This window comes from Zophobas morio, unplaced genomic scaffold, assembly GCF_036711695.1.
Source record: "Zophobas morio isolate AGI-343-1 ecotype UQ-CSIRO unplaced genomic scaffold, CSIRO_AGI_Zmor_V1 ptg000005l, whole genome shotgun sequence".
Taxonomy (NCBI): domain Eukaryota; kingdom Metazoa; phylum Arthropoda; class Insecta; order Coleoptera; family Tenebrionidae; genus Zophobas; species Zophobas morio.
In genome coordinates, this window is record NW_026972110.1 from 11857625 (window position 1) to 11872183 (window position 14559).

At 30.8% G+C, this 14559-nt stretch overlaps 1 protein-coding gene across 1 annotated transcript in view; it reads right to left on the minus strand.

Moving 5' to 3' along the window:
• The window catches only part of LOC135119515 (uncharacterized), an 87686-nt gene extending 74486 nt beyond the window's left edge, over nucleotides 1-13200 (minus strand). The window contains exons 1-2 of the mRNA XM_064043926.1: nucleotides 13064-13200; nucleotides 12704-13010 (exon numbers count right to left, since the gene is read on the minus strand). Of these exons, the coding sequence (XP_063899996.1) occupies nucleotides 12704-12752 (49 nt within the window). The 5' untranslated portion in view covers nucleotides 12753-13010; nucleotides 13064-13200. The remainder of the gene's footprint in view (nucleotides 1-12703; nucleotides 13011-13063) is intronic.
• Nucleotides 13201-14559: the final 1359 nt, after the last annotated feature.

The following is a 14559-nucleotide window of genomic DNA, read 5'->3' on the forward strand; positions in this document are numbered from 1 at the left end:
ATATTATCCGTGTATAAAATCAATCAAATTTCGTTTCTTTTTAACACAAATGATCAATGATTCTTGTAATCTTAACGTGCTACTAGTTAAATTCTTTCGAAGTATAAACATAAACACTCAAAATTAAGCATATACTGAGAAATTGAAAATACATTTTTCCCGTTGGTTTTCTTCTTCAAATATATTTCATATTGTTCGCACTTGTGCGGAGTTGGAATTTGCGGCGGGCTTATTGAAAACGTGAATTATTGAAAAACGTTTTTGACACAGTCAAAACAGTAAATAAGTCTACTTTTTAAAATTATTTTTAAATATACAGACTAGTTGGTTTAAAAGTTACATAATATAATTGCCTTTTCTAACCATAGTAATCTGTATACATATTTCAACAGATTTAGAATCCATTTTTTAAAAATTGATCTAAAGTAGCTATTTATTCAGTCAGAACTTCCCTTGCCCTTGAATTTTTTTTATTGATAACCCCTATAAACTCAAATCAAGATATATTGTATGGATTGTTAGACTATAGGTAAAGAAACATGATATGCGTTTGTTTCAAGTTAATTTTTCATAATAAAATTTTATTACTGTTATCAAGTTATTAGCAAGGACATATACAAAAAGTTAAAGAAGTTAAAGTTGTACTATTCTTTTTTAGTTTCAGTTCTCTTTTCTTTTAAAGAAATAACGTATATATTGTTAAACATTCTCATTAACCTCTCCCTAGGTTTTTTAATAATCATTGTTTATTTTTTAAAATTCGTTGCGACGTTGACAGGTTATTCCAATTTTCTTGAATTTTTTTTAGCAATCCGAAAAAGTCGCAATAATTTTATTTTTAAGATAATCTGTATTGCAATATCATTGGCGAGATAAACAGAGGTACCCCAACTTTTGTGCTATCCATTAAATAAAGTTTTAATATACAGGGTGTTCATAAAAAAATCTAAATCTTTACAATTTATAAATATCGAAATTTCAGTTTTTTAAAACAGAAATCCCAATATTTTATTACTAGTCTACATCTAACTCTATTTTTTTGGTTCTCTTTCTTTCGATATGTCGGTGTCTCTTAAAAAAGTAAAAATCGCAATAGATCTGTCAACTTTAAATATAGAAAATACTTGGCAAAAAAGTAAGAATTTAAAAATAAAAGAACAGGAGACGAAATGAGATGCATTAATAGGATGCAGGGTATTCTATTTAAAAAAACTGAAACATGATATTTGAAAACTGTAATAATTTATTTTTATAAACACTCTATATAACAAGATTCAATTTTATTTATATCAGAACAAAGCGTATACCTCTATTTATCTCTCCACAAAATATTATGCCCCAGATTTTAAAAATTGGTCAAAAGTTACTTCATAAGAACTTCCCTTTCTCTTGAAGTACAGTCCAACAAATTCTGCTTCTTTGGAAAATTAAAAAAAAATTTTGATTTTCTGATAACCTGAATATAAAAAACCAGATGCCGTTCGCAGACATACGGACAATAAATAAATAAATACTTTATTATAAATAAATAAATACTTTATTCCCAACAGGCTAATATACACCCAATTACAGGGAACGATGTAATTAAAACTAAAACATTACTTACATGATGTTATAACTAAAAAAAATAATTAAACTAAATAAGCACTTAATTAATACCATAAACTTCCAATATAGAATTTTGCAACATTTTAAAAGAATTAATATTTATGTCACAAACTTCCGCTATCCCATTACATAAGTCACACATTAAATTAACTGGAGATTTGCGTAAAACATTGGTTCTATTCGCTGAACAATAAAATATAGTACTCTGTCGAGAGTTGATTCTTGGTACTTTAAAATTGAGTTTATTAAGCAACTGAGGCACATCAACTTTATTATTCAGCATATTGAACAAAATCTTGACGACAGTAACAATTCTTCTAGTTTTTAATGATACAAAATTAAATCTAGTCAACAAATTTAAGTGACTAAATCCTCTTTCCGGATAGAATCTGTCTAAACGAAAACATAAAAATTTGAGGAATTTGCGCTGTACCAACTCTAAATTATTAATATGGACATCATATATTGGAAACCATATAAGAGCTCCGTATTCTAAGCGTGATCTTACCAAAGTAAAATATAGCGTGGATAAAGTATGAACATTGCAAAAATCACTACAATTTCTATAAACAAAACCGTACATCTTATAGGCTTGTGAAATATTAGTTGTTATATGTTCAACAAAGGTTAATCTGGAATCAAAAATTATTCCTAAGTCTTTGTAAGTATCCTTACGGCTTAACAGAATATTTAATATTTGATAATTAAAGATTAAGGGATTTTGTTTTTTTGAATATGAAACAATATAGCACTTGTCTCTATTTAGTGTTAAACGATTATCTTTACACCAACTAATGACAGCATTCACATTACATTGAAGAATTTTACAATCTTAATATATGAAATATATTAAAAGCAAATGACCAACGGAAAAGAGTGTATTATTGTCAGTGTACATGCTTAACTTCGATTGTTTAGGTTTATTTATTGAAAGAATGTCTCGTAGAAATTTGTTTAATTTGAGTTGTTTCCTCAAAACAGAGAACTAAAATTGTTAATCAAGCCACAATGGAACAAAATGTTTTGAATATAATTATTATTATTCTTATTTGATCATAATTAAATTAAAACATGGCTGTTCCAATATGTTCTAGAAATGGTTCCTAATTTGATCAATAAAAAATTGGTCTAAAGCTATAAGTACAATCCGATAAATCTAAGTATTTAAAAAAAATTATAAAATTTAATTTTACGATTTTCATTTTGTGATAAATAGCACCCCCGCCGCCTTTGCGCCGTACAGACAATGTAGAATATAGTTTAAGGCACATAACTAAAGTGATAAAATGTCCTTCATCACTAGATAATAGCAATCTGAAGCTGAAGTGTTTATTTATGTTTATACATCGAAAGAATGTCACGTAGAAATTAGTTTGATTTGAATGAGTTTGTGTTCTCAAATAGAGGACTAAAATTATTGATTAAATCACAATCGAACAAAATGTTCTGAATATTATAACTCTTATTTTATCATTATTATTTTAAGGATGTGTTTTTAACATTTTTAAGAAAAGAAAAAATCAAAATTTGTACGAGCCCATTGTCTCGCGTTCTCACTGCATTTAGCAAGAGTTAGAGAGTTTAAGTAACTAAACCTGAATTAACCCTGTGTACGTTAATAGTAATTACTGTTCTCTCAAAATTTTCTACTATTGTTAGGAAAAGGGTTACTTTTCCTACGTCAAATGACTATCATTCTATTTCAATGTTCCAAACATTAGTAGAAAAAAGTGTTTTGAACGTATTTATTTATACATACGAGATTTGAAGCTCTGAAAGTTTGCACAAATGTTTTCAGTTATTTTGAAACATATAAAAATGAAAGTATTTCCCATATATTTTAGGCTAGGCAGTAGATTTTTAGTAATTTATTTTTTTCACAGTTCTTTAGACCCGAAATTCTGAATTCTTTGTACAAAAACATTATTCTGGTACTTAAGAATCCTAACACTGGCTGGGTTACTTAGTTACAGCCTCGCCTATAACTGAAAACGTGGCCAAATAGAGTGATTTATCCCTTAAGAAAATCGATTGCCCAATATAATATTTTAATAAATCGCAGGCTTGTGAGGAGTCTGCAAAACTCTCCTTTGTCTCGCTTTTTCATTATTCAAAGCGTGTCGAATATTGACACTCTTTTGCAGATTCCGCTCCACTGTGGTCCCACGATGTCCCCAGATCTCAACACGCCCGAGAGTATTTCCGGAGAACTCCGGGACCGGAGATAAACTCACTTAGCGTACAAAAAGTTGCACATTTTTACATTAGAGAAACTGGTGGAAAGTTTATTCGGCAATATTTGGAAAAATGTAAACTTGTAGGGCGCCCTTGCCTATTTAGTACAACGCAGGTGTCCGATGGGGATTAATTATCTAACAGTAACGTAATAAATTGTCATGCAAGGGTGAATTATAAGTTGGAGACAAGGATTTAGCGATGCACGTCATTTGGAATGTAAATGTTCCAGTCTGTATTGATAGTTGGGGGTGTGGAAAGGCTGGATATTTCAGGGGAGCCTGGAGCTATAAAGACCCAGATTTACATAGTGTGATTTACATGTTTAGTGCTTCTGACATTTTAGTATTATTACACAATTATATTTCTTTGTTGGAGAGACCGCGATTGCTTATTCGAAATTACCATAATAATACTTAGATGATGTGATTCTGAGCAGTCGGTGGTGGTTTCAAGTTGACAAATCAATATTAACCCTTATTTACATAAATGCCAAACTTAAAAACGATACGATTAAAACTTGAGGGTGGCGTTGTATTAAATTTAATTAATTAACCAATTAATTCGCTGTGAAAACATTATCCTGAAACTTGACACTATTAAACTCTTGTAACTTGATTAAGAGTTAATTTACAGAACAAATTTAAAAGTTTGCTTTGCAAAAACCGCCAGAGAAGTATAAACGAGTTAACTTGGGACAAAACTCGGTTTCACTTCCGATCCTTTTAAATTATAATCTTAATTGTCCCACAAGATTAGATGCTATCAAAAAGAACAACGTCAATAAATAGCAATAAAGAAGCAATCAAGAAGCTTAATTGCTTTCTTTATTTGCCATCCACCTACGTCTACCTACATGGGGCAGAATAAATTTTAATTCGACGATTTTTTTATTGCAAAATAAAACCGCATTTCCAACAGACGCAGAGAAGGAATTTATCGAGAACTTCGGAGGAATTAAATCTTAAATACCATTATTCAGGAAACTGAGGCTGAAGTTAGGTTCAACAAACCTATTTCACTGCATAGGACTGCGGCCGGAAAAGACCACTTCTATGAACAACAACCGTGAAAGCCTATATTTCAGTTTTTTGTTTAACATAGAGTAACATAAATGTCGGAATGCGTAAAATGCGACGGTTTCTTACGGTCGAATGTATTACTGAAACAGCCCTATACCTAAATAGATAATTTAATTTTTGAAACAGCTATGCAAAAGATTTAATTTTCTAGCGCAGATATTCAAATACAGCTCGGGGTTTAATTTGATCAGCTGGGGTTTCTGCATCTTAAATTCGTAGCACAAACACGAAAAGATCAACTTAAGAAGTAAACTACCTACCTATTCTAAATATTCGAAGTAAATATTATCAATATTTAACGTCACTTTTTGTCACTAAGAACCATTATATAAAATTTTAATAACTTATAGTCAGAAATAATAGTAACTTAAATCTGAAACTTTTTTCTTTCTAGCTTTGTTTCTATATATTATTAACAATATTGTGAGATCATTGAGTTAAATTATTATTAAACAAATTTTAGTAAAAATTGTTCTGACATCTACATATATCGTATTTGGTATGCTTCAAAGGTAAGAACAATTCTTTATAATTACTTTAGTTACTTTCTTAACTACTAGAGACATATTTTCTAAAAACAAACTGATATACTAACACTATAGACGAAAAATTTAATTTTTATAATAAGGTATATCGTTTGAAATGTCCAATCCAGTTCCATCGATGACAAATCTTGTATTATTTTCAGCGAATTGCCCAGTACGAACAAACATAGAATGAAAAATATCTTATTTCTGTTGCAGGTGTAAAATTTAAGTCATTCGTCAACGAATCAAAAATATTGCGAAGTTTTTGTTTACCGCAAACAAAATAAGTATTTGTGACACGTGCGTCAGAAAAAATTAGGTTCACAAAGCATGGATTAACAACTCTGTTAAAAAGCTTATTCCTAATTTAAAAGCACTTTCCATAAAAATTTTGTTTTGGTTTTATTTTATGTTTAACCCCGTTCAACAGTAAACAACACCGAATGATTTACATCGCATGTAGGATTGTAGGTGAAATTGTTATTTTATTGCAAAATTTAAATGAAGATTTGTTTTTAATAAGTCGAGGATAAATTGGAACTCGACCTAAATAATTATTATAAAGCATGGTTGTATATTTAATTTTGTAGGTTGCATCCAATTAAAACGCAATCTTGCCTGGTATGAGCTGGGGGAATGTTAAGACTCCAAATGGAAGCTGCACACACCTAATCCTTTCATCATCTTGAAGCAGTGAATGAATTTTTAATGGAAAAATATTTTTTCTAAATTTTTCCTTAATTAAAAGATAATATTTTGCAGCTCGTGATGCGTTATTCGCTAATTCAGTTAGTAACTAAAGACAATTTCAGTGTTTTTCCTTTCAGAAGAAGGCATTTACTCGTAAAGTACCCAGAACATTAAAGCCATACCCATAGAGAAAAATTAGTTTCATCAACTTGAGAGTTTCAAGTCATTATCGAGTTTTTACACTTCAGAAAAACTATCAAGAAGCAAAAAAATAATAATTACGTCCTTTTCAAGCTAAATGCCGCACGCCATTTATTGAATTTACCCTGCAATTGTTGACCTAATGGTTTTAATACGCTACAGCAGAGAAGGAAATTAACCTCACTGTTGGAAATTCCTTAAAGCAATTTTCTATTTCCACTTTTAAGTGTCTCGATTTGCTACTATAGTAATGGAAAACTGTGCACGGTTGTAGGGAAAGAACACTGTAACCAGTGAAAAGTACGCATTTGAAATTACTACAGAGAATGTAAATAATTATTTACATTTACATCAAATTTTAAAAATGTCTAAAACACAACTCAATATTTCAAACGAGGCGGTTTACTAAGCTAAAACTCAGTTATTATTTATTGTTGGAAAAATTATTCTCCAGATGGTACACCTTTGCTAATGAAACCCTCATCAAGTTTATCTCCATTCGTTGGGTCATAATTGTACGAGTTATTCGTTTTGTACACCGCACCTGGATGGAAAGATCTGTAATTTTTTATTTTATTATTGTCTGCGTTATATTGTTTACGAAAAAATATTTTTAAACAGCTACACAGTGATTTCTTAAACCTTAATTTCAGCTACAATGAAAGACTAGTTTTATTTTAATCAAATAGCCAACATTGTAATTTAAAAAATATTTACGACACATTAAATGGACCCACGACGCCCAACTTAGACGATTCAATATCCATGGTTACGATTTTTCAAGTTGCTAATAAAGTGGATAACCCACAGTATAATAATTTTTTGCAACCTGTTTTACACATTTTTAATTAAAACTTTATTTTGTAATTATTGTTTCGAATACACTACACGTTGTGCATTGTACAGTTAGCACTGGACCTGTTTATCAATTCCCTGGAAATGCATCACCGTATACTATAAGCATCCACAAACTTATTAGAAGTCAATAACAATCGATATTTATACAGCAGTAGGTTCTGTAACATTACTTTAGGTGTGCGTACGTTATTGTGGAAACAATACAATAATATATTCTGTGATAAATACAAACACCAAATATAACCCTATGGAAGGTGCGTTTTCCAATTATTTTATATATGCGCAAAATGTGTAAGTTGATGGAAGCTTGGACAAACATGCTGTGTATTTTAATCTCATTTATTTTGAAGAAATCTTCAATATTTATTTAATAATTCTCTGTATGTGTATGTAATTCCTCCACCTGTTTTCTATACACCACCTAATAGCACTTGTGGTTATTACTTTGTTTTTGAAAACTTAAATATTCCGAAATTTCATAATTGTCCGAAGGCACCATCTCTCTATAATACCACCAAGCCAAAGTTTGCTGTTACTAATAACTTTATGAAGTATTTTGACTTGATAATTCTATAATTAATAATTAATAAGTAACATACTTTGACAGACTTCTAGACTTAGTAAATGCTAATAAACTTTGTATAGTAAACAAGGATTCTGTATGTCTTGGACCTGAGAACGAACTTTTAAAAATTTATGCTACTAATTTAATTGACCTTTAATTTAAAAAAAAAATTGGTCGAAAATTAATTCGACAGGACTCCCCTCGCCCTCAAAGTGCAGTGCCACAAATCCCGCTTCGTCGAAAAATTAAATTTGATTTTACGAATTTGTATTCAATTTCTATTTTATAAAATTTATTGTAAACATTTTTGAGATGTCATGACATTAAGCGGGAGATTGGGCAAATTTTGGTTACATACACGATATTCTTAATATTCATATTAAATACAATCGGTCCGGTAGTTTTGGAGATTATCTGCTTAATAAAAGTCTGAACAGACGGCACACAGATTTTATATTTTATAGAACGTGTATTTCCACAACACCGAAAGCACACTGACTTCAATACGTCAATATTTCGCAGTATTCAGTTTTGCAATTCTTAATTGATTTAATCTATAAAATAAATTGACTTAGTCATTAATTTTTTTCAGACACCCCGTATAAGCAATGCTTATGATAACATCAAAATATCTCCAAGATTTCAAAGCATTCGGTTTTGTAGTTCCTGATTAAATAAATAATAAATTCACGCATTCATTAATTTTTTTGAGTCAACCTGTATATGCAAATCCAAAAAATATGAATGAAATGATAAATCACAAGTACAGACTTATCATATTTTGCACACTTTAGATAGGATTTATTCAGCAACACTTGGTGACTTCATTAATTTTTTGGAGGGTATAAATAAATATATTTTGATTAAAAATTTATCATGCTTATCATAACTGTATATCATCTGTAAGATTTCAGAGCATTCGGTTTTGCAGATTCCAAATTAAATTGTAAAATGTTTCATAATTTTGATTTTTTTTTTCAAAGATCTGGACGTTTCGGGTTAAAACTCAATTCGGAGTCATAAACTACATGTGTAGGACTATGCTAATTTATACAATTTAAAACCCGTTTACTATGTACAAATTTGAAATGACGTCATCACATTATTGGTGGGGATGATTAGACAAATTTCGGTTAGCGCTTTACCATCTACATGATATTTCTAATATGGATACAAAATTTCATGACAATCGGTCCACTACTTTCGGAGATTATCTGTCTAATAAAAATCCGAGACGGCAGACAGACAGACGGACAGACGGACAGACAGACGGAAATGGGATACCTATTTCTTCGTCTTCTAGGGGTCATGAAAGATCGAGAAAACGTAAACGTAGAGAGTCGGCCGACGGACTCGATTACAATAATTCCTTTGCTTACACTCGGGAAGTAAAAATGATCAAACGTTATTTAGACAGAACTTCCGTCGCTCCTTAAATACAATTTCCAAAACTGATAAAATTTAATTTTGGAAAATCAATCAAAATCAAAGTTTATTTATTCGTTTATCCCCTCCTAGAAAATTGATGATGTCATCTCAAAATTTTTCTAAATAAATTATCTCTATAATATACATAATATTATGACTATAATTATAATTGTGGTTTATCAATGTACTCATAGTTTTTACAATTACTTATACAGGGTGATTTAAAAATTAATGAAAGAGTTAATTTTATTATTGACTAAATCAGAAACTGCATAACTGACTGCTTTGAAATCTTGTAGACGTTTTAAACTTATCGTAAGTATGGTAAAATTGTATGGGTTTATCCCCCACAAAAATTGATGACGCCACCTCAAAATTTTGCCGAATAATTCCTATCCAAAGTGTGCAAAATATAATGAATCTGTCCTTGTGATTTATCATTGCGTAAAATTTTGTAAACTGGTTATACAGGGTGATTTTATTTTATTGATTGAATCGGGAGCGGCTCAACTGTTCCATGCGGCTCACTCCACTTTCCCGAAAATTTAGGAATACAGTACTGTTATCATTTGTATTACGTGCACATATCCAACTTGATATACATTTTCTTTCAACCTTCGACCAATTTTTAAAAAAAATCTAATAGTAACAATATAATCACTATGCTTTTTCACATGTCCTTTACAAAAATACTTCATAGTATGATTAAAATATAAAGCAAATAGTGACAGTGAGTGTTATTCTAGTTTTAAAGAGTTAACATCAAAACTTAGAAAAGATATTCGAGATAATTTATAAACTTTAATAAATATCTAGGACGTTAAGAAAAACATAAAAATAACACCACACTCATTACCAGAATTGTACTGAGTTGTTTTACTGAGTTGTGATGTTAACTTTAAGCGTAGTCCTCGGAATATATTTGATAGTTTTGAAGATTGTATTTCTTACTCCTTTTCTGAATTTTCAAATAATAATTACCGTAATCAAATACCCGATTGTTTAAATGTTCTACATATAACACAACGAACGAGGTGAAGTCTTAAATGCAATAAAAACAAGTACAGGAGTATGTTATTTCATAAAATTTTAATAGCATTTACCATGCAAAATTTTGAAGTGACATTATTAAATTGTTGATGGAGATAATCACACCATTTTTGGGTAGAGTTTTACTCATCTACACGATGTTCCTAAAATACCTATATGTATATAAAATTTGAAAATAATTTTTCTCGAACCCTAAACTTACACTCGGGAAGTAAAAATGGCGAATTTAATTCCAGCGTTTTTAATTTGCAATTGCCAGTGTTTTTTCTGGAATTATTAATCATTTTACTTTCCGAATGAAAGCTAAGTAAGTATTGTAGGAGGGTCTATCCGGCAAACGTTTACTTTCATATTATCTGGAAATTTCGTGACTCCTAGAGTATGAAAAAGTAGGTCTTCCGTTTCCATTTGTTGTTAAATGTTATATATATTTGTCTAATTATCCCCAACGACAATGTTACATAAAAATGTTTCATAGTGAATGCTACTTACATTTTATAAAATAACACACGCCTACACAATCATGTGGTTAGTGAGTTCATCTTGATTTTTTTAATGCAGACATTCTGTTTTTTTTTTTTTATAAAATTGTATAACAAAATTTTACAATTAACCTTGAAACTGCAAAACTAAATGCTCTGAAATCTTGCAAACATTTTAAGTTAATCGTAAGCATATTAAGTTGGCTCTCCGTAAAAATTGATGATGTCATCTCAAAAGTTTGCGAAATAAATTCTATCAAAATGTGTCTTATGAGTGTGATTTATCAATTTTGTGAATGAAAAAACTCTCTTGAAACATATGCTTCTTTACCTTTACTTTAACACTATATACACATTTTTATTTGTGAAATTTGTGTGTGCGGAACTCTTCACAAATCTTTTGGTTTTTCCAACAGGTTGATCACTTTTTTTCAAAACTATGTGATGGATAGATACCAGTTTGTGCACTAAAATGGCTACAGGTGCAAATTATAAACAGTATTATGGCTTGATGCTTCGCAGGGATCTGGCTTAAGCACCCTGTTCTTTGCCGTGTTCATTAATGACATTACATGTTATTTTAATGCCTACTATTTACTATTTGTCAAGGAGTGGAAGTATATTTTTGGATATAATTAATATTAAATAATTACTGTGAAACACTGCAGAATAATATTGACAACACGTGGCGCTTGTATACGACCACTGAACATACTAAATATTTTGTGAATTCGTTTTAGCAACGAACGTTGTTCAGTTATACCAACGCAAAATAAAATGCATAAAGAGCTTGAAGTGATTTTTAACAGTGAATTAAATTTTCGTCAACATCTTGATGCAAATATTGCTTCTGTTTTCAAGTGTTTAGGCTGTGTAATTAGGAGTACTAAATATTTATGAATGTCTGTTTGGAAACATGTTGAGATATATGTAGATCTCAGATTTGTGAAGGTAATTTTGTCCTTACCCATTACCATATGTAATAAGTTTTAGAATAATAATAGTCGTATACAAAATGTAATCACAATTGTTTGTAATATTTAAGTTGCTCATTTTGCAACCGGAACTGTAATGATCCAATTTTCGTGTGGCATGGGAAAATTACAACTGGTAAAGAAGCTTTTAAGTATAACATAATTTTCAAAAATTCGATTGTTTTCTACCCATATAATTTAACGCTAATGCATGTGTGAAACAATTTAAAATAACATACATTCCAAAGAATACAGACATAACCGATTCGTTACACAATACTGCATGAAATTTTATCAAATTAATCAAAGGTTAAAGATTAGATGTCAAATGTCTTAAGATAATTGTATTTTTGCATAGAATTGCATTATAATTTACATTACTAAATTCTTAAAGATAGTCTACTTAATGTCTGCTTCATACTTTAACAGAAATTACTGTAGGTACCTTCAGTAGACATCTTTAAATACCATATAAATTGCACAAAAATCTTTAAATAAATCACCCTACACAGTCACGGCCTTTAAATTTAAAATGCACATACATTGACCATCAAACACCAAATGTGCAGGCGTTGATTTAATATTGGAACCGAATAAAATTGCCTTTATATTCCGGTGAGTACACAGTTTTGAACACAGAATCTTGAAATTGTTCGTTACAATAATTAAAGTTGGAGAGTTATAAAACAGACAAAGTAAAGTAATTTTTGTACGCAAAAATTCCAAACTAATAAAAAAACTGTCTCAATTAAGATAAAGGATTCAGTGCATGCGGCGTATAACGATAGAATCAAGTCATACGTTTTCGGCCGGAAACAATTATCGGTAGATTCAAGAGTCAAATATTTATCAAAAGTAATTTATTTATGTTCACTGCTCTGATCCAATTTCTCTATCCGCCCAGAACACGAAACAAAAATAAAAATCTAAAGGCGTCCATCGGGAAATGAGTCGGTTACAGCACCAAAACGACACGAATTTATCTTACAAACGCTTCACTTACCTTCAGCCAAGAAGAAAAGAACCGAACAAAACAGTCGTAGCCAGAACATAGCTGCACAAAATAAATACACAAAACTAGTTCAGTTTTAAGTTTCGTACGTTAAATGTGCTGTAGCACTTAATCTGGCATTAGTTGAATTGTAAACACTTTTAACGATGCCTAAATGGCTTAATAAAGTTTTATTTCTTATTGCCCGGCAATTTGCAGAGCTTTTAGATTTGCTTTATGGCCAGTCTGTCCGTTTTTATTTATTTCCTTTACAATGGGAAGACGCCACCATAAAAACTTTAAATTAATTCAGGAATTCCTGAAAAATAGGAAATTTAAAACGGCTGTCAGTCCGCCGCTGGCTTTTGTTACGTCAAATAATTAACGAAGTTTATCAAAAACTAACTTCGCCGATTTTCGGGAATGGCCAATTCTGCTGCGACTCGATCACGTGGACGAGCGTCGCGACGTCGCTGGGTATTAGCAAGCGCCGTCGTCTGTTCGGCTCGGAAAACAGCGCATCACTAAAGGAAAATATCAGCGAGGGGGCAAAACCAGAGTCGAATCGCATGCTCCCTTCTATAGTGTGGCCAACTCCCATTTGCCTCTAACTCGAAAGTGTACCAAGTTTAATGAATCATTAATTTAAATTAACTAGTAAATTTTTAAGTTTGCGAGCACCAAACTTGCAAAAACCATTCCATTTCATACCTCCAAATGATTTTATTATACTATTTCTACTCTACAGTTGGCCGTATAGTGCAGGAGCAGAACAGTGGAAATGAGGTAGCCGCGAAAGTTTTCCCTTCTGAAATGTGAAATTAATGGTGGCATAAAGATTGTAATTAAATCACACAATTTTAGTGTACGTTTGTAACCAACGAATAAATGTTTAAAAAAGCGGACGGAATGATACCGTACAAGGTTATTCTACAGATAAGTTGTAAAAATAAATACGTAGAAAGTTAATCAAATAACACAACAATGGTATTTATAAAATATTTAAACGTAAAAAATGTGTAACAATAACCACAAAAAGCTTGTGGAAAGCTTTATTCAGCTTATTATTTCATAATTTTTGCATGAGAAATTTTTTCAGTGGTGAAAAGGCTCACAACTGATTAAAATTTTCTTTAACACTAGGAGGACGGCGTTTAACGCATACCTCTACGGACGGCTTGCGGTCATTTGACCGCTGTACTTTTTTTTCAGTAAAACATGGCCAATAGCGTAAATACTTTATTAATATTAATTAAATAACTAAATTACAGTAACATAAACATTAGAAAGTGGAAATCATAAATGAAACTTATGATTCAAAGCAATTTGCATACAAGAAATTTGTAACTTTAATATATTTTCCGTATAAATTATTTTTGCATCTATCACGCGTTCGGTTTGCTTTATTGCGGCATTTAGTTGCATGGCATTGTTTTCTTTTTCCTGTGAACTTTTTCTTAGGCAGTAGGTCATTTTATTATTTTGACCTGACCTGACCCAACATCACTTGCTGGGAGTTCTTTTCACAATTTCAAGAGGAATTTTCGTCTGCTTATTTTCTTCGTTATCACTTCCTGATATAAAATCCATGCATTTATTACAGCCAAGTCTAAAATGTTATAAATAACTTGTCCTTGATCCCGCTTTGAACGAATTTTTTCCAGCCACTTGGTCCACAATATCGTCGCCATATTTTGTAAAGTTGCAATAGGCTATGGTGTCCAGAAGCTTTTTTCGATTATCTTGAATTATTATTTCAGGATGCATAGTGCTCAAAAGCAGAACATTTTTGTTTTTTTCTCTTGATATACAGTCGGCGTTATAGTATTATACTTCAGAACTTTTGTGTCATATACATTACCACTATC